Raw genomic sequence first — 25,223 nt, forward strand, 5'->3', positions numbered from 1 at the left:
GTTCTTCCAGAGCAACAGTCCAGCAGAGTGGCAGTCTTTTTAGCAGCACAGCAGCCCTTCTTCCTGGCAGAGTTTCTTTGCAGGTCCAGAAGTGTCTGATCTGGTGGGGTCAGAGACCCAATACTTATACCCAAGCTGTGCCTTTGAAGTTTAGGTGACTTCAAAGTGGGGCTTTGAAGTGCATAGCAGTCCCTCCTTCCCAGCCCTGGCTCCATACTCACTACATGGGGGTAATCAACCCTTTGTGTGGGGACAGGACACTGCCCATTCAGGTGTAAGTATCAGCCCCTACCTCCCATATTGCCCAGGATGAGCTATTAGGATGCAGATGGGAAATCCGTCACACCTACCCTTCACTCATTTGTGGCTGTCTAGAGGGAAAGCACAAAGTCCAGCTGTCACCCAGCCCAGACGGGATTGGACACAGGCTGCAGGCACACACAGCTTTAAGAGCAGCGAAATGCCATCCTTCTAATGCTTGTTTCTGGTCAAGGGAAGACTTGGCTTGGCAGTTTGGGCTGGACTGTTCCTTTGAGGAACAGGGTCAAGACTGGTTTGCATATGGCTGGGCCTGAACTGGGCAAAGTGAGCTAAAGAACGATGATGTGATTCAACCCAGATCTGTGACTGGGGGTGAGTGTCTGAAAAGTTTCAATGCTCCATCCATCATCCCCTTGTGTTTGCTTTGTTCACCATAATTTGGCATGGTATGCCCAGACATGGATCCCTTGCTCACTTTGCCACTGGATTCAAGCTAACCTGGCTGATGAGGGGTGTTACCCTGAAACCGATCCCAAGATGCTTGATTCCGGTCCAGGGAAGACCTGGCTTGGCAGTTCAGACTGGACTGTTCCCATGAGGAACAGGGTGAAGACTGATTTGCAAATGGCTCCGTATGAACTGGGGTGGCGAAGTGAGCTAAAGAATGATGATGGGTTCAACCCAGATCTGTGACTGGGGGTTAGTGTCTGAAAAGTTTCAGTGGTCCGCCCTTCATCTCCTTGTGTTTGCTTTGTTCACCATAATTTGGCATGGTATGCCCAGACATGGATCCCTTGCTCACTTTGCCACTGGATTCAAGCTAACCTGGCTGATGAGGGGTGTTACCCTGAAACCGATCCCAAGATGCTTGATTCCGGTCCAGGGAAGACCTGGCTTGGCAGTTCAGACTGGACTGTTCCCATGAGGAACAGGGTGAAGACTGATTTGCAAATGGCTCCGTATGAACTGGGGTGGCGAAGTGAGCTAAAGAATGATGATGGGTTCAACCCAGATCTGTGACTGGGGTTGAGTGTCTGAAAAGTTTCAGCACTCCATTCATCATCTCCTTTGTTTGCATCTTCCTAAAAGTGGCATTTCTAAAATAGTAATGTTAAATCCAACGTTGTCAGCAAAGAAGATTTATCTTTACCATTCTAATGATATTAAATTTGACAGGGCTACTCCTTCTCAATCAGAAAGCTTAAAAGTGTAATAGGGAATTCGCAATATTAAGCTATCAGAGGGGTAGGTCTCACAGTAGTAAAACATGAATTTAGTTTTTCTTTTACTACCAGGTCATGCAAAACTTAAAATTACATGTCCTACCTTTTAGTTACACAGCACCCTGCCCTATGGGCTCCTTTAGGGGTGACTTATATGTAATAAACAGAGATTTTAAGGCTTGTCAAGGGGTTTTAAATGCCAATGAAACCATGTTTAGGGAAGAAGCACCTGCACTTTAGCACTGCTCAGCAGTGGTAAAGTGCTCACAGTCCTAAGGCTAACAAAAAGGATACAGCAAAAAGTGTAAAGAGGCAGAGAAACAGTTTGGGGAAGACTACCCTAAGGCTGTCAGGTCTAATAGATGGTATCCCATGAAACTCTCCCAAAAGTACTAGAAATTCAAGCTAGGAATGGACATTACGTGCCGAGACACCACAGGCAATTTCTTGGAATCCCCCCTTATTCTCTTCCCACTGGACTTGTACTTTATAAGACTTTATTTGAAGTCACACAAAGAGAGAAAATGGACAAATATTGGATCAAATATCACAATATTTGTGGATACCATAACGGTCCTTTTACCTAATTATCATGTGCTGAACAAATGTCAATCAGTTTTCTCTGAAACTGGCCTCATTTATTATGCATGAGGATTCCTGGTATCATATCTTAATCCATAGCCCAGGACATACACAGAAGGATTACCATCTGAAATATAATAACTCTGTACAAAAGTCACAGATATCATCATCCTTGGACAACAGGTCCACTATACATAATGCAAAGCCATTCCTATCTAGGTAGAACCCCTGAGGGTACCTTTCGGGTATAAAAGAACCACATCTTCACTGGTTAGACAGAGGAGAAGTTTTCACGCTGGCACTAGATGCTGAGGTCCCGGGCAGCAGAAGCTCCAGCACACAGTGGTCTGACATCCCTTGCGGGGTGTCCAACTCGAGACCAAGACGGAGTCTTTTATTCTCTCCCATCAGGTAATGGGGTTGGCTCTTTCCTAGGGGATTCTTGGCTTTACAGCCACATACATGCTAGGTACAAGTAGGTACACTTAGATAGGGTTCACATCGTAGGAGTACGCCTGATTACTGCCATGTATCAATATTTACTGTTTTAGCACCATGGTAGAATTCTACCTTTAATTTACTCTGTGCTTGTAATCTTTTATATATGTTTATGTCTAATGGTTGTCTCAGCAAACATGTTTTATACTAGAAAGACGCTGGTTCAATAAATGCCTATTTAAAGTGTCTCCATCGTTTATTCCATGTATCTCTCTGAGACCAAGTGAGCATGAGTCGCTGAGCGAAAAATACTGTACAGTTTCCATGATCCCTTAAGGATCAAGAGTTGTCATGTTCGATAGTTGCCAGAAACTATTTTCTCCTAGGTAAGGTTAGGGGGCTTATGCTGGCACTGTGAGATGGCTGGTCTAAAGGCTGACATATTCTTTGGGGGTGTCTGGAATCAGTCTGGGCACCAATCCGTTAGTTTATGTTGTCCAAACACGCAGATCCTGTGTATTATTAGGAACTACATGGCAAAAGTAGGCAAAACTGCATTCGACATAATCCCCCTTCCGAAGAATTGAAAAGGACTAAAAAGTCTGCCTTTCAGAGGGATGAAGTAGTGCAGTATATTGCTGAATACTTGTGTGCTGCAAACAGGCTCCACTGTGCCTAAAAGGCTAGGCTATGTAGTCTTGCAGACACAAGGGGATCTACTGTATAATGCCTACATGGCTGCATTGCTTAGCTATGTATGTGAAAACCAAGCTTGTTATTAGCCAGTGTCTTTGATAGCTGAGAAATGAGCAAACAGGATTCTGAAATGCACCAATCTGCATCGGAGAGGTAAGATGCTGTGTTACCAGTGTTTCACATGGCGATCTTGAAAAAGCGAATCCATGTTTTATGACACAGTGTGAGAAGAATCTTCTGGGAATTCTTGCCTATAGTTGTTCACATATAAATGTACGAGACATTAGCGAAAACATTATACCTGATTTATGAACTAAAAGGACACTGTAATAACACAAAAGCAACATATTGTTATAGTATATCATCATACTAAAACAAAAGCAATAAGAATGAGAAATACATAATCAGTGTCCCATGCCCACAAATGAGTAACAGGTGCAAGATATGGTAGACACCTATACAGGCCACAAGAAAAATACAAAGGGAAACTCTGGGGTAACTCACACCTTTATAGTTTATACTCCCAGGAAGACCTAAGGCCCTTATGTACAAAAGGTTTTTTGCATTGCAAAGTCTGTACTGCCTAATAATGCACTAAAGGTACATTATGACACCTATAATGAGTCACAGATGTTTCTACAGCTCACAATATACACATGTGACTCATTCTTAATTGTCCGCAAAAGGGTGTGTGAAATTGGCATCCGTCTTCCTTTGTAATCTAATATTTAAATGGTTTGTAACTCCAATTGTGGTCACAAACCATTGTTGAAATCCTGACATGAGGGACAGCTGCCACTTTGTAAATGTAGGTTGTGGACATTGTCTGGAGCCAACAGCGGTTCAGCCCAATGTACACTTGAATCATGTTTTTTTTCTTTCTTTTATACAGTGCAGACCTCTTGTCTGATAAGCTCAAGGCTGAAATATGGGCATCTCCAATGGCAATCCTGTCAAAATAATAGGAATAGAGCTGGATGTTTGCAAATCCTAGCAAATGTCAGTTTTTGTGCCGTGACAGATTGCAGTGCGGAATAAAGAAATATTTTTGAAAATGTGCATGAAGTGCTAAGTTTGGAGCTCACAATGCCAGTATAGTGTTGTAGTGTGTTTTGGTATCCAGCAGCCTTCATGCATCTTCATGAGACTTTCTTACTGTACAGTATAGTAACTGAAAGGCTTACGGCATGGGGAATGGAGTGATGTGTGAGATAGAGCTAGAGAGCATAGACAGGTGAGGGGTTTAAAACAGAGAGGCTGGATCAGTCCAATAACCTCACTTGGTGCCTTAGAAGCTTTTGACATAATAGATGCGCTTGGATCTCCTTCTAACCTTTGGCCCTCTCACACTCCATGCTGCAGTGCCTCCTCTTGTTTAGGGACATAATATTTGTAGGTCTTTACTTCCTGGCCATACTCTTTGTCACTCTCTGCTAATTTATCATTTTAAAATTTAGCAAGGGGGTTCACAGCCTCCAGGGACACTACCTGACAAGTAGACTCCACCCTCCACCATGAAACTCACCAGGAGGTGCTGCTGCAGAATGCTGCCAGGAGGGAGGGGGCAGGCCAACCACAATCTCAAAAGCCTCCCTGCAATCGTACAGCATGTGTGCTGGACATGCCAGTTTGCTGTTTGCTTTTGCTCAGCATATTATAGCCGACATTTCTAGTATCACTGAAGCAGGTAATCAAAATTAGGGGACCCTCAGAAGAGTATAGTCTCTGGCTTACCCACAATGGATAACAGTGATTTGTACTGTCCTGAAATGACTTCTGTTTTGTTGTTGCAGATTATCAGCAGGGCTGTCTCTAGAAAGTACACAGTTCAACCATGTGTCTATTGTGTTGGACCTAAACAAACTATGTGTTCCCCAGCCCTGAGATCTCCCCACTTGCAGCCAGTCCATCAAAGATAATGAGTCTAAGAAATCTAAGATCCTCAGTATGAACTTCACCAAGTGCTTTACACACACTTCCCAAGCAGTGCACTACCTGGTGAACTCATTTGACATATTGCTGTTGAAGGAACAGAGAGTCTATAATGTCCATGAGATCATCAATCTTTCTCGTGCTTGGTCTCTGGGCTCTCGAAAGCCACGCCAGTGAATAATGGAAACATTTTAATTTGTAATAAATTCTAGAAACTTCTAAAAATGCATCTATTCATCAAATAGACTATTTTAATAACTATCACAAGGATTGATAACCTCTAGCTATGGCTCACTGATGCAGGCATCCATGGTAATGGAGGATGGTTGCAAGACTCATTACCACCTTTGGTTTCCCATGTGCTGGAGTTATCCATATAATACAGACTCTAGATCATGACACATCAGTGGGATATCGGACCCTATATGTATATCCCTCAGCCATCATTTACACTTTCCACACAGTAGAAGATCAGGGTAACTTTGCATTGTTGGCTATGCCATTCGATAGGACCACCCACTCACAAGCTGACCAAACACAAACAAGGACCAGATGAAAGGCTGGTCAATGGTAAACGCCTATGGAGTCTACTTCCAAGATCAAATTCAAAATTTGCAGACATTGGCTGTAATCCAATGTCCAACAGGTTCAGGAGGACAATGTATATGTGAAGGCTGCACTATAATAAAATAGGTTACATATGATAACATAAAATATATTAAAAATAAACTGATCTATTATACAAATTATAATAACTATATATAACATGTTTAATATAAATATTACTTCATATTTCAACATTATTCAAAACATGAGCAATATAACTAAAAGGTCATCTACAATTATTAGGGAAAAGAAAGACATAATGAGTACTAATTGCATATAAAATGGTGGTCTGATTTAACTTGCATCTCTTCGATATACTCTGCCTCAGAATATTAGTTTCCACCACCATTAAGGGCTGGGTGAATATGTATCATAGAAAGCCAGCGGGCTTCAGATCTGCTTTGAAAAGGCAAAAAATACTGGTGCAATAGTCTGAAAAGTCATAAAGGGATGAAGATCGTCTCAAAACAAATTCACCAATAACTAGTTCTCTGTATGAGTCAAGTTACACAAATCGTTATTCTTTGCCTAAAATACAGTTCATTTCTCAACAAAATTACAGTTTGATGGGAGTTTAAATTTCATAGGCATTAGGCCATGTGCTCAATAGTTACATCGCATGTCATAGAGTTTTGGGTTTTAAACTGCCAATTTAACCACCACTAAACATTTAGGGCCTCATGTAGGTAAATAAATTTTACCGGTTCTTAAATACCGAGCCGTACCGAATCGGTAAATTAGAATCGGTAAGTTATATGTAGGTAAAAATTCGGTAACAGTTACCGATTCGGTAACATTCGGTAATCACGAATCGGAATTCACCGAATCGGTAAATACCGAGGTGGTATTTACCGAATCGGAAAATACCGAGGTGGTATTTACCGAATCGGAAAATACCGAATCGGTATGTACGGATTCGGTAAATAAAATCACATGACTTGACGAAACAGCTAATCCTGTGCAACGACAGCCCACCCAACCAGGAAGTGCCCACACCCAGGCAGGTGTACATAATTAGCCGAAGTGGCCACACCCAGGCAGGTGTACATAATTAGCCGACCCTGGAGAGGCTTGGAGTGCAGAGGAGAGGCAGGGAGCCGTTGCATGTGCGAGCGGGTAAACGAACAGCATGTCCAGCCAGAGAACACAGAAAGACGGAGGGGAAAGGAGGAGGAAGCTGAAATTTAGCCCCAAGGAACTCCAGGTGCTGGTGGAGGAGGTGGTGAAGCAGCACCAGAAGCTGTTTGGAAGGCAATCCCTGCAAGTGCCTGAGGCGGAAAAGCGCAACATATGGCTGGCCATCCAGGCGCAGGTCAATGCTGTGGGAGTGACCCACAGGGACATTGAGGTCCTCAAAAAGCGCTGGTATGACCTGAGGATTGTAACCAAGAGGAAGATGGGCGACATCCAGAAGGAGGCCAGCCAGACCGGAGGTGGAACCAACAGGGCACCTGCCCTCACCGAACTGGAGGAGCTGGTGGCGGCCACAATCGAGCAAGAGAGCGTCGTGGGTCTTGGGGACGCCGACAGCTCTGCCAGAGCCGCAACACACCAAGGTAAGACGAAAGCACAGCAATGTAGCCCCCCCTACCCCTATCCCACATCCCCCATTGTGAAACGAGAATCACACTGCAGTCCACACGTGTCAGTGCAGACAGGCAATGCATTCCGGGAGATGTAGTCAGGGCAACACTAACCATGACGTAAATGTTACAGGGCAACAAGGCATGTCACGCACTCGAGGCACAAGGAGACAGAGGACATATTGGAATGTGAAATGATTGATTGTGACGCTTGCAATGCAGCCCTTCGGGGACACTGAGCCAATGTTGTATTTCTGTCCACAGATGTGACATCATGCAGGACAGGGCATGCTGCAGGAGAGACGGCACACCGGCCACAAATATCACCTCTAGCCAGCACAAGTTCAGACCAGGGAGCAGGCCCACTGGCAGCCGCACCACCAACACAGCCAGCCTCGCCGCACCCAGAGCCAGCATCACCTCACCGAGAGCCAGCATCACCTCACCGAGAGCCAGCATCACCACAACCAGAGCCAGCATCGCCACTCATGTTCGAATCACCGGCCACATCTCCGCTTGCAGGTGTGAGAATGAGGAGGCGTCCAGCAGCCAGGCTACGAGCCTTAGACACCTCGTCAGACGACAGCATGGGCCCAGAAGACCGCACCGGGCCCCAGGAAGGGAGCCATGCCACTGTGCCCCACACCTCACAGGCAGCACAGACGGGAGCAAGAGGGCGCCGCAGGTCGCGTGTCCAGAGTCCACCAGCACCCACTGACGGCCATGGTGTCTTCTTGGGGCTCGAGGGCCAAATGTTGAAACAACAGCGCCTGCAATCAAAGGCAGTCATGTCAGTCCAGAGGCACATGCGGGTGATGAAGACAACATTAGTCAACATGGACAATAACATTAGCGGCATGGCTGCGGGCATTCGGGACATGTCCCAGTCAATCCAGCAGTTGTGCAGCAAATTAGATGCTGACATCGAAGCACGGCGCCGGGAACGCCAGAGAAGGGACACTACCAGCAGGGCACTCAACCGTCTGGCAACTGCGACTTCTCTACTGTGCCGGCGCTCTGTGACGATGCAGGAGGGCCTAACACAGTGCTGCAGCGACCTGTCTCGGGGGATGGTGCAGGTGACAAGTGCACTAGGGGTGCTATTGACTAGTCAGGCGTCGACAACTGCTGCAGGGGATGCTGCGGAGAGCATCGACACCAGCAGCAGCATCACACCCCCCGTCCCAGAAGCACGCAGGAGCAGCAGGCGGCTTGGGGTTGGCTCTAGTGAGGATGCACAGGCCGTGCAATCCACCACTGCAGCGCGTATGCGCAAACATTGATGTAGCCCTGCTAAGCCACTTCCCATTGGGTGACGTAACCCTGGACATACTCCTTGTATAGATGGTATATTGCCTGATTGGCCTGTTCATGTGTTCATGGCGTGGTGCCACATTAAAACTACGTCAGGACTTCTCACAACTCGCTGTGTCCCCTCACTTACTCAGAAATAGTTGCATGTGATCTCTGCCCGTCTCTCTCTCCCATCGATTGCAGTTGGCACTCTAGCTGCGTTGCCCTCTGGCTGGCCTGACTCATCCTCGTTGTCCTCAAAATATGTTAGTTCCACATCTGTACCTTTTTTCGTGGCAAGGTTGTGCAGCATTGCACAAGTGGCAATAATCTTGCAGCAGGTGATGGGTTTGTACTGGCGTGCGCCTCCGCTCTTGTGCAGGCAGCGGAACCTGCTCTTCAGTAGTCCAAACGTGCGCTCCACCACATTGCGTGTTGTTTTATGTGCCACGTTGTATCGTCTCTCACTCTGGGTTGCTGGGTGTAGGTAGGGAGTGAGGATGAATGACCGGCATGCATATGCACTGTCGCCTGGATGAGTAACAGGGAACCATCAGTAACATGCCTCTATACACTATGATTTGCAGGTTTCAAGGGGCGTCACTGTTACTTACCTAGCAGGTATCCCTCTCCGAATTCTCCGGCACTCAGTCGTGTGTAGATCCCACTATTCTGGAAGATGTAAGAGTCGTGGGTGCTCCCAGGAAACTTTGCAACAATATCTGTGATGATGTTCCCTGCATCACAGATCACCTGCACATTGATGGAGTGGGTGGACTTCCTGTTCCTGTAGATGTGCTCTGTATCAGCTGGTGGACAGATTGGGATGTGTGTACCATCAATACAGCCGATGACATGGGGGAACTGTGCCATGTGATAAAAGTCTGTTTTTGTTTTCTGCAGTGCAGCCTGTGTGTTTGGGAAGCTTATGTAGTGGTGCATTCTCTGCATCATGGCATCCAGGAACTTCCTGAAGAAACGTGACAGGCAACTCTGGGATACCCCACCCACCGCAGCTATCACCACCTGATAACTGCCGGATGCCAACAGATGTAGGCTGCAGAGCACCTGCACATGTGGGGGTATGGCGTGCGCCCTTCTTATTGGATGGTCCAGGAGTGGGTGTAGGTCCCTGATTAAGTCCATGATGGTTTCGGGGTGTAGCCTGTACCTCTCATGTATCTCTGCATCAGTCAGCTGGAATAGTGTGATGCGCTGTCTGTAGATTTGTTCCTCCCGTCGCCACACCCTCAGTCCTGCTGCCTGTAGACGTAGGCGCCTTGCAATGACGTACATGGCGGCCATGTTGTCCACGCTGTTGCATTTTGGGATTGCCTATATGCATTGTTGATGGTTACCACCTGCTTTCAATCCGTGTTAATTACCGACTCTTATTTACCGATTTTCCTGGATTTCTTAATTACCGAGTGCTCCTACATGTCATTTTAAATTTTACCACTTCATATTTACCACTTCATGTTTACCGAATCGTTAATTATGTATTCGGTAAATCTGATTCGGTATTTTGGAATTCGGTAAATATGAATCGGTATTTACCGCCTCATATTTACCGAAAAGTGGTTTTTGGACTCCTACATCTCACTTGTCTGAATACCGGTCGGTAACGGCATATTTACCGAAAATCGGCCGTTACCGACCGGTATTTGGCTACCTACATGAGGCCCGTAAAGTTTTGAAATCCAGAAATTTCAGTCCTAAATTATACTTTGCCGTTTTATGGTCACTGTTCTACTTGTCTTGTTAAAAACCCACAATCTGTTAAATAGTTTTAACCACTCCTTTGTCAGTCGAGTGGATATCATTCTGAAACATGCCATTGAGACATCAAAACAAAAAAATGCTCCACCCTTAACTCACCATGCTAAAAAGGCTATAAGCAAAGGACAAATGTACAAATCTTTGGCCAACTCAAGAAGAATCCGGTGAATAGACACTATAGTAATTTTGCAAAAGAATAAAACTTGATAGTTACTCATCAATTAGTCTTTAATTGATATAGAATTGAAACAGCTTTTGGACTGAAGCCAAGAACATCTACAAATTGAGATCATGGTGAGTCATCAATCCTTGTCCTTCCTGGCCTGTTGGGTAGAGATCATGCGACTCATGTGATCGGGTGAATAAGTCATGTTGAGAATTACAGTAAACATTTTCTTAGTGATGGTCCGTATCAGCAGTGCATCTCAGCAAATCAACAAGGGATAGATCCTCTCAAACCAATCAGCAAGTGAGCCAGTTGACGTATAGTGCAACACTATAGCACACTGAAATGCTTCTAGGCATTTGTTTGCTGAATAGGAAATGACAGATGTATCAGAAATTCCTTTCACGTTGCTGAATGTTGGTGCACTTTTAATAAATGTATTCAGATTTTATTAAATGCTGTTTAAAGCTAACAGCTTATTAAAGAGGATGATTTTCATTAAGTTATTTTGTGAAAAGAAGCTAAAAATAATCTTCTGGCAAAAACTAACTTAGGTACAGAGAAAATGCCAAATCTGTAGGATTTGGTCACCTGCACCACTTTGTGTGCAATACATTTGAATATATAATACAATTGAGCAATCGTTTTCAAGCTTCAAATACATTGATTGTGAATACATTCCACCTGCTGTCCTCAAGACATATCCTAAATGATCCAGTAGAATTCCTCCCTGCAGAACCCCAATGAAGGCAGAGAACAATCTGCTAGTGGAGGGATAAAAGGCAGAGGGTGCAAGACCCAGTGAGCTATGATACAAGAGGCAAATATAGGGTCATCACAGAAGAGATCACGTTACCTGCTGGCTCGTCTATGAAGAACGCAAGGTCCTTTTTTTCTTCTTTTTCCTCAATGTGGTCATAAGTGATCTGAGGAACGGCAAGTGCGCTCTCAGCAGCACTGTTCGTGGGTGTCGGACCATTGTCACGTCCAGGCTTCCCTTTTCTTTTACACCTTTTGCTCTAAAGTGAAAAAAGACAAATGATGTAGAAAGACAATCACATGGCATGCTTATCACAGTCATACAAAACATAACATTGACTTGGAGGTGCTCAATATATTACACAACCATTTTGGCATCTTTTTTGGTTTTTGTTAACATACAGAGCAGTTACAGATTTTTGCATATACCATGTTGAACCTTTTGAGCCTGGTTGACTGTTATTGCATCCATCATCTGGTTTTAGCAGCCACTGCTGAAAAACTATTCTCTTTTGACATCTTTGGGGTTTTCATCTTATTAATTATTGTCGTATGCAGTAAGCACGGGCACTTGTTAAACATCTATCCAAAAAAGAAGGTGAGTAATCATCATATTATACAGCATTACAAGATATAAAAATTAAGATACACACAATGGAAAACATGGCAACTATTCAATAAGTTAACTTCTGCAATAGTCTTACCAGCCCATGTCCAATTTTAATATCGCTCGGCAGGTTATGAATTGTAATAAATTGCTGTGGCCTATATGATTACCCTAATCAAAACCTTTGGCTGAACACTCTGTCATCAGTTTTAGAAACTGTACCCTGGACAACATAATGAGTTAGCTTGATAATGTTAATAGCCTGCTGAGAGCTCCTGGAGGGTGCAAAACCCCCTTGCTAGCAGTACAGGTATGCTAGGTTGCTGTCAGGGTGCTCCACTGTCATGAACAAGAAATTGTGTTTCTGGGATCATGGAGCACCGCCCTACAGAGTGGGAAGAGAGAATGCCCACTCCTTGGCATGGTAGGAAAGTGTAGGCTGACAGACTAGACTAGAAAAATCCATTGTCATGGTGTTAGTGCTCCTTGGAGTTCAACGGAAAGCTCTTTCCACTAGTGGTGCCTCGGGAAGGCTGCTCATGCAAGAAGATGGGCATCTTCACAGCGAAAAGCTCAGAACTGATCAGACAAATTTGTCATTAGTGTCTCATCCTAGAGCATTTATGGGGTACACAGTCAGTGTGGGTATATATCTTTTTTACCTGGAGTGGCTGGTTTGGATTTGACAGGTTTAAAAGTATTTGAGTTCCTATAGAAACTTTACTTTCGGACAGGGAAATAGTTGCTATGTTCTGCAATGTTTATCTACCTAGTTTCTGCTGTGTAATAACTTTTAAGTAATCTGTCTCCCTATGTGCATCTTTCTGCAATATTTATTTGATTCAGCCACACAATATCAAAGTGGAGGCACAAAGAGCATATTTGTTCAGTAGTCAGATCATCCACTGGCGGCAAAAGGCTTCTGCACAGCACTTAACTATGCATCATACACTCAGGATGCATTACAGAAAGAAAGAACTTAGTTTGCTTTCAATTTTGACTTAGAGGAAGCAAAATGGCATCATATAGCACTGTCTGCTAAATACAGCGTTACAGCTCTTGATTGCAAAACTCACCCGCACAGGGATAGCACTGAGCTTACAACTTGATTTAGATTTCTTGCAAAATACCTCATGTCAACAGTTTGCACACCTAATTTACAACTGGTGGCATAAAAACTACAGAAACTCCAGGAGCTCTCTAGTGACCGTTCTTTCACAAAAGGGACTATGGTAAAAACTGTTAAACCACTAGCAACAGTGCCGACAAGAGTCCAGAAGAAGTAAATATGTTATTTGTTTATTACAGGCGTTGTGTACAGCATTGGTGTGTCGCCAGTGGTGTGTTGTCTACTACCCGCTTAAGAGGGCTTGATTACAATTAGCGTCATCTACATATGGTCAGATTGCTAGCATTATAAAGTCAAAAACCTTTCTAAACAACCTTAGGTTGATCAATGTCATTATTTGCTTCTCTGTCAAAGCTGGTGATATGAGGAGGAGCCTCAGGACGTCTTGTATAGGAGGAGGTTTACCGATATTGATGACTGATCTCAATCATCATGGGCAAAGACAGCGCCCTCAAATTTGCTGAAGGGTCTCCATCTGTGCTTTGTCTAAAGTTGCCTGCTATGTTTGCTGCGTGCCTTGTCTGTCGCAGTTAAAAATGCCAGGGAGGTCTCAATAGCCTGCAATGGAAAGTGAGCCAATGAAATGTTCAATTTGGGGACCGGCTTTCTGAATCGTATAGAAGTGCAGCAAATTATTACTTGAATGACAGGGACATCTGAGGCATTAAGTTAGGTGAGTACACAAGGGTTTGCTTTCAGAGCTAGTGGATGAAGAGATTTCGGACGAAAATTCCAGCAAAGAAAAGCGAACAAGAGAGATGACAACCGGGGATGGCAAATACAATGGGACTGGTTACAAACCATGAGTGAAAGATCAAAGAAAGCGTGCTGTAGGTCATGAGTGACTAGGTTCTTAGGGGTCTCAGAAGGCCCTAGTGAAAGGTGCAGGAATCCTAAAAATCCGAGCATAGTAAGCTTCCCAGGAAATATGATTTTAACTCCCAAATGCACCCCTGGAACCCTAAGAGATTTCATACTATGCTTTGAACTTCACTTACTTGACTATGTCTTTCTTCCCTTTCTATTACAGTACCACTTGAGGGTGGTCTGTTCATCTTGGTCGACACAAGCGTAGAGGTCCAGTAGTCAAAACCCTCGATTTACAGAGCAAACGTGAGTGAAATTCCAGCACACCTTAATTGCTGCACAAGCGAGCCACAGGTTTCTTTCTGCAAAATAGCAGCAGATAGAAGCTGGTTCTCCCTTTACTGATGTATCAATAGTTTTTGGTGACGATGTTTATTGCATACTAATAAATTTGCTTGTAAACAATGTAACTAGCCTTTTCAGAAGGCCTAAAAATACTCACAAACAGGTATTTGTTTACATGAAGTAGGTAATGTTTTAGCTAAGTGCAGAAGGACAGGTGGATAATTCTATTTCATGGGCCTTAGATATGCAGCAGGCAGTGTTATGCTATGTGTATTTATAAAGCGCTCAATCACCCAGGGTTATCCCGGCGCATAAGTAGCAACATTGTAATCCTATGATGAAGGAGTGGTGGGGCAGTGAAAGGACTGATGGTTGAGGTGGTTTCTTCTGTGGTGATGGCTGGCCAGGCCGTCAGTGTGGTTCCTGTTGTTGAAATGGGGAACTATGTTGCAAGGTCTGCGGGGGTCGAAACTGTCATATCCGCGGGTAATCTTGTGGGAAAAAAACCTGGGACCATTTGGCGCAGAGGTCCTGTGAGGAGGTGATGCTGGCGGAGATGGCTGCAGGGGAGCTGAAATCATTCACAGTGGTGTAGATGTCTTTGCTGCTGTTTGTGCTGGTATCAATTCTGCCTGCGAGAACAAAGAGTTTGGTGGCTCATATCTGCTAGTGGTAATGTCTGAGAGCAGATATGAAGGGTTTGCTGTCCTAAATGTCCTTTTATTCAAACTCTGAAACCACATGTTATGCACATGTACTTTTTGTTCTCAACCCCCCGTGCTGCCATTCTAAGCAGGGTGGGAACCTTTGCAGAAGGTCTGCTGTGGGTTATGACCTGAGCCCATTATAAAGGTCTTTCTCCATGAAGAATTGTTATGCTGTTCCCCCCTTTTAATTATAATGTATCAAAATGTACCTTTTTAAACATTGATTAGCCTTGTATTATGTTTTTAATCACCTTGTCCCGGTAACCGTATTTTACCCCGAGAGCGCAGCGCTGCACTTGGATGGATTGCATGTATATTTCATTTTTAGAACGTTGTTTTATGGAATGCTTATCATGTATCTCTTATAAAAAATTTTTTTATAGCTTTTATGACACTGGCTGTTGAAATAAAGCATAACTGACTGACTGTCCTTCAATGTCCTGTCTACGATCCAATTGCTTGCACTGGTGTTTGATCGCCCTGAGCTCCTGCGTGTACAAGCTTGCTGGCAGTCTGGATCTTGTGATTTGTTTTGGATTTCATTGGTGCCTGGGTGTCGGAGCGGGCAGTGATCCAGTTGGTGAAATTGGGGATGGTGTCCTGGAAGCGGCTGCTGATGGCAGGGTGGTGTTGCATGAGTTCTGGTCTAGGCTTCTTCTGATCCCTTGTTCCAGTCTCCTGAGAGGATGGGTTTGGAGGTATTGGAACTGTGGTGATGCGGGATGGGGGTGGTGAATCTGATGAGGGCATGGTTGGTCCAGGTGGAACCATACACTCATTGCAAAAGAGCGAGGTTTCCCAGGTCTTTATTGATATTGATATTTATATCATTTATAAAGCGCAATGAATGCCCGAGGGCGTCTTGGCACTGGCATATGAAAGATGAGTGACAACGGAGGGCTATAAAAGACTGAGATTTAAGTAAAGCTTAGACTAATGATGAAGCACAAAAAGCCAAGATTTCAGTTGTTTCCTGAAACATGCAAGATTAGGCAGATTTTTTAACTGAATGGGCAGTTTATTCCAGAGATTGCATGTTAAATAGATGAAGCTTCTGTCCTCCTTCCTTCCCCCACAAGAGATTTCCTTACATTTGGGGAAGTCGCTTTCGTGTCTGGGTGGTCAGTAGATAAGGGAGCAGCTCAGTATAAAGTTGGCGGTAATGTGGAGTTTGAGGGTTACGTGCTCCTTGTTGCTGGGTGTTGCCTCTGCGGGTGGTGGTACATCTGATGGAGTACTTGAAGACAATGGTGTTTCTGCCTCCAGGTTTGTGTAGTCTATCTTGTCTGGTGATTTTGGATGGATGGCAGGATGGATGGCAGTGGTGATCTTGGGCACAGACAAGAGGGTCAGGCAGTTGTTGCGTGAGGAAGACCAGTTGAGCGTTTATGAAATAGGTGCCAAATATCGGTGGTGTGCTTGGTGAAGGAGCCTGTGTTGAGGAGTATGCAGCATAGTGTGAAGCGCAGACCCATGGGTATCTGGTGCGGGTGGTTGTTAGTGAGTGGTGTGGTGGGTGGTGGCTGTGAGAGAGTTCAGGAGAGCACGTGGGTGGCGTAGGAGAATGCCTGAGAAATGGGAGAGCGCTGCAAGTGGGAAAGGTAAGGAGTGCGCTGAGATCCAAAACAATGGGAGAGAAGAGCAAAAAAGGCACAGATCAAGGTGTAAAAACAGAATAAATGGTGCCAAAATAAAGCAAACAGAGTGAAAACGTGCATAGGAAGACAGCTGAGAATGGTGGGAAAGAACCATGTGTTTAAACGAGCAAAGGAAGAGTGAGAGCATGAGTGAGGAGGGCGAAAGGGCACAGTGCCAGAGTGATAAAACCAAGCGACGGCACAAAAGCACCGAGAAGCTGGAAAACAAAGGCATAGAAGGCAGCGAAAAGGGGGAAAACAGAGACACAAAAGCAGGGAGAAATGGAAAAACAGAAATAACAGGGGCAAACAGACAAAAATGGACACATGGAAATTACAGAGGCAGAAAAACACAGCAAAACAACTGTAATGAAGATACCGAAGAGAGAGTAGAGCAAGAGTGTGTGAGAGGGAGAGAGTTGACAGCACCCGGAGAGCTCGGCAGGGAGCCTCACATGCACTGGAGTGAGGTCTGGAAGAGCCTCGCCTGGTCGGAGGACCAGACGCAGGTAAATCCTAGGTTGGGGCCAGGAAGCACCTGCTTAATCCAAGCATTCCAAGACACTCCATAGTTTATAGCAACGGCAGACATGTTTGAGAGACTTGATCAGCTCCCTCAATGATCCTGTACCAACCTACATCCAATATAGGGGTGACTAGTTCACTTGAAAACATCAGAACGAGACAAATTAGAAAGTTTCCTACTTTGACTCCTGATTCCTATTTTCTGGCATACACCACCATTTAAGATTGCAGCCCACACTCAGATAGGGTGGCCGAAGTGAATATAAACTCGGTGGCTGGACAAAAAGTAATCAATCCAATGCTAAGGTTGTAAATACCCATTCCTCCATCTGCCTCCAAAATGTTTAGAATTGGATTCCTATGTTGACCTGGGCGTCGATGCAACAAAATGCGAGGGGCATAGAAGAAGGAACATTGCTTGCCCTTTGACCCCAGATGGCTTTATAGGGATTAGTACTGTACTAGCCTTAGATTTGGATGTATGTCGTTACAACGCACACTTTTACAACGCATGCACTTACAACGCATTTTTTACAACGCACAATCCATTACAACGCATGACATTACAACGCAGGACACTACAACGCATTTTTAAAAACTACCTTTACAACGCATTTCCATTACAACGCATACTACCTTTACAACGCATACCATTACAACGCATAATATTAAATTGCATTTAAGGTAAGTATTAGATAGTATAGGGGTAAAAATTACTATTCTAACTCCAGGGGGTGCAACAGTAGGGTAAGTGTTGGATAGTATAGGGTTAAAAATTACTATTCTAACTCCAGGGGGTGCAACAGTAGGGTAAATGTTGGATAGTATAGGGGTAAAAATTACTATTCTAACTCCAGGGGGTGCAACAGTAGGGAAAGTGTTGGATAGTATAGGGGTAAAAATTACTATTCTAACTCCAGGGGGTGCAACAGTAGGGTAAGTGTTGGATAGTATAGGGTTAAAAATTACTATTCTAACTCCAGTGGGTGCAACAGTAGGGTAAATGTTGGATAGTATAGGGGTATAAATTACTATTCTAACTCCAGGGGGTGCAACAGTAGGGTAAGTGTTGGATAGTATAGGGGTAAAAATTACTATTCTAACTCCAGGGGGTGCAACAGTAGGGTAAATGTTGGATAGTATAGGGGTAAAAATTACTATTCTAACTCCAGGGGGTGCAACAGTAGGGTAAGTGTTGGATAGTATAGGGGTAAAAATTACTATTCTAACTCCAGGGGGTGCAACAGTAGGGGAAGTGTTGGATAGTATAGGGGTAAAAATTACTATTCTAACTCCAGGGGGTGCAACAGTAGAGTAAGTGTTGGATAGTATAGGGGTAAAAATTACTATTCTAACTCCAGGGGGTGCAACAGTAGGGTAAGTGTTGGATAGTATAGGGGTAAAAATTACTATATTATGCGTTGTAATGGTATGCGTTGTAATGGTAGTATGCGTTGTAATGGAATGCGTTGTAAAGCTAGTTTTTAAAAATGCGTTGTAGTGTCATGCGTTGTAATGTCATGCGTTGTAATGGATTGTGCGTTGTAAAAAATGCGTTGTAAGTGTAGTGCGTTGTAAAAGTTGCGTTGTAAAGGTTGTTCCCCCTTAGATTTGAAGCAGACTGGGCACAGGAGGGGCTGGGAGTGTAAACTACATTAAGTAAATGGGACTCTCATATCCCCACTCATTTTCTGTTCCCATTCTTGCCTTCATACACCCTGAGACGCGGGGGAGCAATAGCATTGCTAGAGGTACCAAAGGGAACTCCAGTGTTACCAGTTGCTACCCTCAATTGGCTTCCAAGCATGATGTAGGTGCCCACTAAAACCTGTGGCTCCTACAACAATCTTAGCAAATGTAAGAAATGGCGTCTATTGACTGGAGTACAGTAGGATGACACAAAATGAGGGGGCCCCCTCTGCAGTATGGGATGAGGACCCTATGAGTCTCCCATAACGCCTACATGCTAACTGACCATGGGCTGAATGGGGGCCAAATGAAGAGATGAGGGCCCACTGAAGTGTTTGGGGGGCTTCAGGGGCCTTTGCTATGCCCCTTGTGGAGTGCTGATACTCTGTTTCAGTTTTTCCCCACACCATTTCCTAACTGTTGCCTTTGTTGATGACGGTGGCAACTCTTTGTTGGGGAGATACAGTAGTGATTGCGTGAAGCAAGCTCCAAAGTGCTGCGAGCAGCAAGAAAAGCGCCAACGCTTCATGCCAACATCCCGCAGACCAGTAACAGCATTACTGGGTGGAAAAGACTAGAAGCACATGAAAGCCTCATTTGTTATCTTTCACTCAAATGTTTTCCAGAATGTACTCTACGCCAAGCGCCTCTTAAGACGTGTTCCTGTAACCAAGCCGCACACATCTGCGGCCCTATGGGTGTTTCCACCTGCGAACGTAGACGTGCGTGTCAAGTTAAAGCAAATCATTCGCAGGCGGCCCAGCTGCTCTCAATAAGCTTTCCATTCCTTGGTACTTATCTGCTTCACTCACTGCAGGCGAATTTGCTGGGCCCAAATTTAGAAATAAACGTTGGCCCAGTCTTATTGGCGTAGGCGATATCAGTGTCTGGTGATCTGCCGTTACTGTTCTCCCCACCTCATACGATGAACCGCTTCCCAGCTATGCTGTACCTAAAATGGCGGAGTGTCGCGGGAGGGAGTGTCAAGCGGGGTGTGGGCAGGAGGGGTTTTGGGGGGTTGGAGTGGGAGGAGGAAGAGGTGCTGCCAGCTGACTTCGTAGCAGGTTAGCGATTTTAGCTAGAGAAAGGCTCGAAAGTTGCAAATAATTTATTTTGTGCAGATTGTGTAAATCGTATGAAAACTGTTATAAGGTTGCAAAGTTTTATGCTCAACGGCTGCCTAAAAATCACGACTTTTGCGGCAATTCATGATAGACTTGGAGAGACAAATCTGAATGCATTTTCCATCTTGGCTGGGTTTGATTAGAGTACAATTTATTTTGCACTGTGAGAAAATGTTCATACAATGAGGAAAAAACTTCTCACTGGTGAAGACACTGTTTCCATAGCGAAACATTATTGATGCGTTTCAGGGGCGATACCTGTCATTAGACCAAAACATGTAATATAATTATGTTACAGCTTAAATGTATTAGCTTTTAGGAACTCATAGCACCAATAAATGAACGCAAATGACAAAAACATGCAACGTTTGCCACAGGGCTTGGAAGAACCAGTCTTTTCGTCACTTGTAAAGGGTGAATGAAAATACCTTACTTTCTGAGTGAGCCAAAAACAATATTTTAGTGCTGTGCGAGCACTTCTGCGTCCCTAATGTCCGCTAAACAACAACAAACACATCCGACGCTCTAGTTTCAAAACCTCTCCTTCCATCTCTTGGTGATGTGCATGTTTTTTTCTCTATTAGTTCATTTGTGCCTGGGGAAGGGTTCTGTGAGGTCAAGAAAGCATATAAACAATACATCACTTGTGTTGGTCCAAAAACATGGTGTCATCAGTTCCAATGAATTGTCTCTTGTCTCTTAATAAGAATACTAGCCTGGGGGGGGGAGGGGGCAGGGGGGGGGGTCTATGGAGGGCCGTATACGTCCTATAAACTGAATCTAATATCCAAGGAAATGTTTAGAATGTCTGCTAGAAACGACATGCTTTATGCTACACATACATTCTTGTTAGCTGCAGCCTTGTGCAGCGCTCCTGTTGAGAAATGTGGATGAAATGTGCAGTACAGAAACAGGAAAACAGAGCAGAGAGAAGGTTAAGACTGATACATAACACTACATGTGGTTTATGTTGCAACATTGGATATGCTGTTATTTGCAGGTCCCCCGCTTTGGAATGATGGGTTTTGGGGCACAAGAATAGTATCTAGAGTGCCAGAACCTGTGGGGGTGTAGAGAAGAAGAGTAGTGGTCCCCAGTATGCGTAGTGCACAATACTGCATCTCCCCCATCATACTCAACACACAAAGTACCTCCACTTGGTATAAAGGCAGTTCAAGAACTTGGGGACTTATCCATCCGACTTCAGCATTGCTAGCCACGAGGCTGCAGGTGCGGACAGTCGCCTCACTTATAGGGAACCTTTCCTTGGGGTTGATATGGCCAACCAGGCTGCCTGGAAGAAACCTAGGGCCACATTTATGAGAAGTGATGCATCGCCGCGTGAAAGCAAAGATGCGCCACTTCTCAGTGTGCCCTCCTTGCGACATAATGGATGCGTCATATTTACTGTATGATGCATCATGTCGCAAGGAGTTACAGATACGTCAGTATTTCTGACGTATCTGTAGGTGCAAAAGTGACGCATTGCTGGAGTGTGCCACAAAAGTGACGCAACTCCAGCAACGGGTCATTTCACACGGGCAAGCCCCATGTGAAAGGGCCTGCATCAGTCTTACGCCTGCTGTGAGGCAGGTGTAAGATATTGACGCATTTGCACCCTAGAAGTGGCGCAGTGAAATCTCGTAGATTTCACTGCGTCACTTCTATGAGGCTTACTTACGTGGGAACGCCTCCCCTGCATACATTATACCTGACGCAGGTCTTATGTAGCGCAGGGGTTTACAAAGTGACGCATCTGCTCAGATGCGTCACTTTGTAAATAGGGCGCAACAGGAGGCATGTTTTACGCCGCCGATGCATCAATAAAAGTGACGCAATGGAAGCGCAAAACTGTCGCAAAGGCTCATAAATAAGCCCCCTAGAGTCATGCCAGTACTCACTAATGGACACACACTCACATACTGCCCTAGTGGTTCAGACACTCTTACAGAGCAGAGGACAGCAGGCCTAGGGTTTCACCTGACTCACTAGGACAGTTGTCTCACCAGGCTTCAGATTAGTCCTCATAGCATCCAAAAGTCTGAGAAATACAGAGATGCAGCTCATGGAGGGGGTGGGCAGATGTTTGTGCACAGTGAAGGACTTCCTGTCCCCTCTCAAGGTAACTGGATCTGGGAATATGCTGCCTATGGCACTTATAGCTTGGGGTCTGTCCAGCTGCTAGGACTAAGGATAGAAGCACCCAACCTAGATAAATCATTGGGCAATAAACTGGTGCATCATCTAGCCAAATACTTCTATCTTTTACACAATTACAGGTCTGCCCACACAGGGCCATGTCGCAGAAGACCCAGTGCCACTCCATTCTCCAGAATTACAAATCAACTATGCCATCCAAAAGCATCACACACTAGCTACTCAGAGTGGACCCAGTGCCCACTAGTTCAGTTCTTTGGATCCTACTCACAGCACAGCCTACGCTGGAGAGCCCTCCCCAGTCAAATATTTTATGGAGGCTTTCTTCCATCAAGGGAAACAACGACTATGCGTCATTGCTTTCACTGAAGAAGAAGATTCCTACCAGCAAAGGAGAATTGCTTGTGTTGTTTGCTCTGGAGTCATTTATTGACTGGGGACTTCCTGCAGGAGTAGTTCTCAGTACTTCTAAATTCCCCCATCTTGGAGTGGAAGTCCAGCAGAGTTTCGGGTCTAGTGTCACACTCCGTGTTTAAGAACGTGTATTCCTCTTTCTAGTTTAGTCAGTCTGTCATGAATAAATGTAAGGATCCCTTTCTCTTTAGCTATACGCTCCCCCCTGATAACGCATTTACGCGTTTCCCATGGGGCAGCAAATGTGGAGACCAAACCTTGGCTTAGTTCAGAGTTGGAGGGAATTGCTACTCGTACTGCCTCTCTGAATGCTGAGTCAAGTAAGGCGGACAGAGTCTGTGTATAGCAGTTATTTTGAATTGAGAGAGTCTTACCAGGTCCTAGACAGATGCTGGATGGATTCGCTCTAGTCTATTACATCCCCGGTGCCAATAAAGAATCTATTCTGGTTGATCAAAAGCCATGACCCACATAGTGGAAGCTGTATTCCTGGGCAAAGGGATGCCTTGGGTACCAAATGTCCAGCAGGCCGTGCTGCTGCATGATGTCCAGAAATGTTTCTCTAGCCCTAACCTGCCTCCCGGGCCCTGCCTCAGTGCTGTCCAGTTTCACATGGAGTATGAGGTTATGGTGGTTAGGGTGCCTGCCCCATATAATTGTTTAAAGACTAAGACCAATACAAGTGACATAATATGAGAGGAGAAGCCTGGGTCATCCTGACTGGGTCCGTATGAGTAGCCAGTGTGGCATGTGCTGCCCCCAATACGCCTTGGACAATAATGTAGCTGCCTTCAGTGGCCTCCACTGTATGCAGGTGTCTGGAGTTGGGGGCTTCTTAATCAGGATGGCCACACTCCTAGAGTATGGGAGTAAGAGGCAAATAACTGGTATGTAGCCCAGTTTTTTGCAATTTTACACGGGCGGCACTGCGCAAAGTGAGTTTCTTGTAAAAATATCACTTCAGCGTTGTACCTGTTGATATATGTCATGCTTTTATGAGATTGTTGTGAGTTGTTCAGCCCTCTAACATTCCATGTTATAAAAGTTAAAGCAGTGGTGCAGCCGCCCCTTTTATCTGATCATCCACCATCTTCTCAGGCCTGAAATAGGGCCGCCTGCTGTGTTAATATACCACAAGCCCCATCAGGGCTGGTCCAGATGCTTTACAATTGCCCTCCATCAACATCTAACTTAACATACCCCCACCAGACCCAAACTTTCTAGAGATATTCCTTCAATCTGCCCTATAACTCGGGAAATGACTATCTCTTTTCCACCCCATCCTGGTCTCTGGAGTATATTATACAGCATATTGGCGGGGTATCCAGAGCGGCTGGTCTATACCGGGATCCTCCCTGCGCTGTCTAATATATAATGGCCACCCGGGGAAGCGTTTATAGAGAGAAAACTGTTTCTTACAACTAGTGATCAAATCTAAGTGTGAATAAATGATATGGGTAAGGAACCTATACATTACTGTATGTTAAGCATGCTTCTATCTATGGCAACATTTGCATCATGGGAACTATAAGGCACAGTTCAAACTCGAGAGACAGATTCATATACTGGCTGTTGAATTCAAAGGAGGGGCCCCCCCACCCCACGCAGAGTTTTAACACTGTGTCCCACAGAAGCAGCCATGTCGGGGCTTCCCTCGACATGACTAAGCTGGCGTTCCACCGTCTCCAGAAGGCCCTTCTTTCGACCGCCGTGACATATTTTTATTCTGCACCATAGAAGCCTTGCTTGGGGCAGAAAACATAGGAGTCTTTCCTGTCAATGTGACTCTAAGTCTGGGCGGATAGAGCAGGCCATATTGGATGTCGCGTTCCTTAAGGTTCTTTTTTATTGGCATACGTTTCCTCCTGGCATCTTTGCACGCTCTGGATGAATTCTGGGTAAAGGTGATTGGCATTCCTGCATGCAGGATGCATTTCTTCTCTCCAGCCACTCTTAATATCTTGTCCCAGTCCTTGAAGTTTAGTAATTTTGCAATGATGGGTTGCGGAGTCGCGGCTGGAGCCAGCCTGGGACCCAGAGTTTGGCTCTCTCAACAACAAATATCTGAGAGAGGTTTTCCATGGCAAAGTCATCATTTGCTCCAGGTGCAGGTGTTTTTTTGAACTCGTAAACATATCACTGTGATCCAGCACTCCACATAGTCATTTTAGATTATGATCATAAAATATGTCTGTCCATTCAGCAGGTGGTGTTTTTTGAAGCACCACCTGCTGAATGGACAGACATATTTTATGATCATAATCTAAAATGACTATGTGGAGTGCTGGATCACAGTGATATGTTTACGGGTTGTAGGATCTTTGATCCTAAGGGAGTTTAGGGGTATTTAACCTCATGATCCTTGGCACCCAAAAAGGTATACTTTTGACCTGATTTTGATGATAAGTGCAATCACTCTCTGCCTTATACCCCGTTTCTTTTGGGTTTTTTTTTAACTTGAACTCCAATTCGCCACTCGGCAGCCATTTCTTTTAGTGTCCTGGTGTCCTGAATGTCGGGCAGTCTTCGGTCTGCCGTATCGATCATGGTGTGCTGCTTGTCCAGCATGGCTTTCATGCCGTCCAGCCTGCGAGTCAAGGCGTCTATTTTGGAATTGAAGGCTGACGGGCCGCTTTCCATTTCTAGCAGTAAGCTCTTCCCCTCCATCGCTGAACGGGTGTGGTCACACATAGCGTTGCTGGTCTCAGCATCCTGAAAGGAACTCGGAGCTCTCATGCGCCTGTGAACTTGTCCATTCTTCAAA

The 25,223-nt window shown here is 44.9% G+C and overlaps 1 protein-coding gene across 1 annotated transcript in view; it reads right to left on the reverse strand.

The window, feature by feature from the left end:
- Nucleotides 1–9,531: 9,531 nt before the first annotated feature.
- Nucleotides 9,532–25,223, reverse strand: part of LOC146854917 (potassium voltage-gated channel subfamily KQT member 1-like) — an 879,265-nt gene continuing 863,573 nt past the window's right edge. The window contains exon 10 of the mRNA XM_085650545.1: nt 9,532–11,578. Within this exon, the coding sequence (XP_085506671.1) occupies nt 11,366–11,578 (213 nt within the window). The 3' untranslated portion in view covers nt 9,532–11,365. The remainder of the gene's footprint in view (nt 11,579–25,223) is intronic.

This window comes from Triturus cristatus, chromosome 4_1 (assembly GCF_964204655.1).
Source record: "Triturus cristatus chromosome 4_1, aTriCri1.1, whole genome shotgun sequence".
NCBI lineage: Eukaryota > Metazoa > Chordata > Amphibia > Caudata > Salamandridae > Triturus > Triturus cristatus.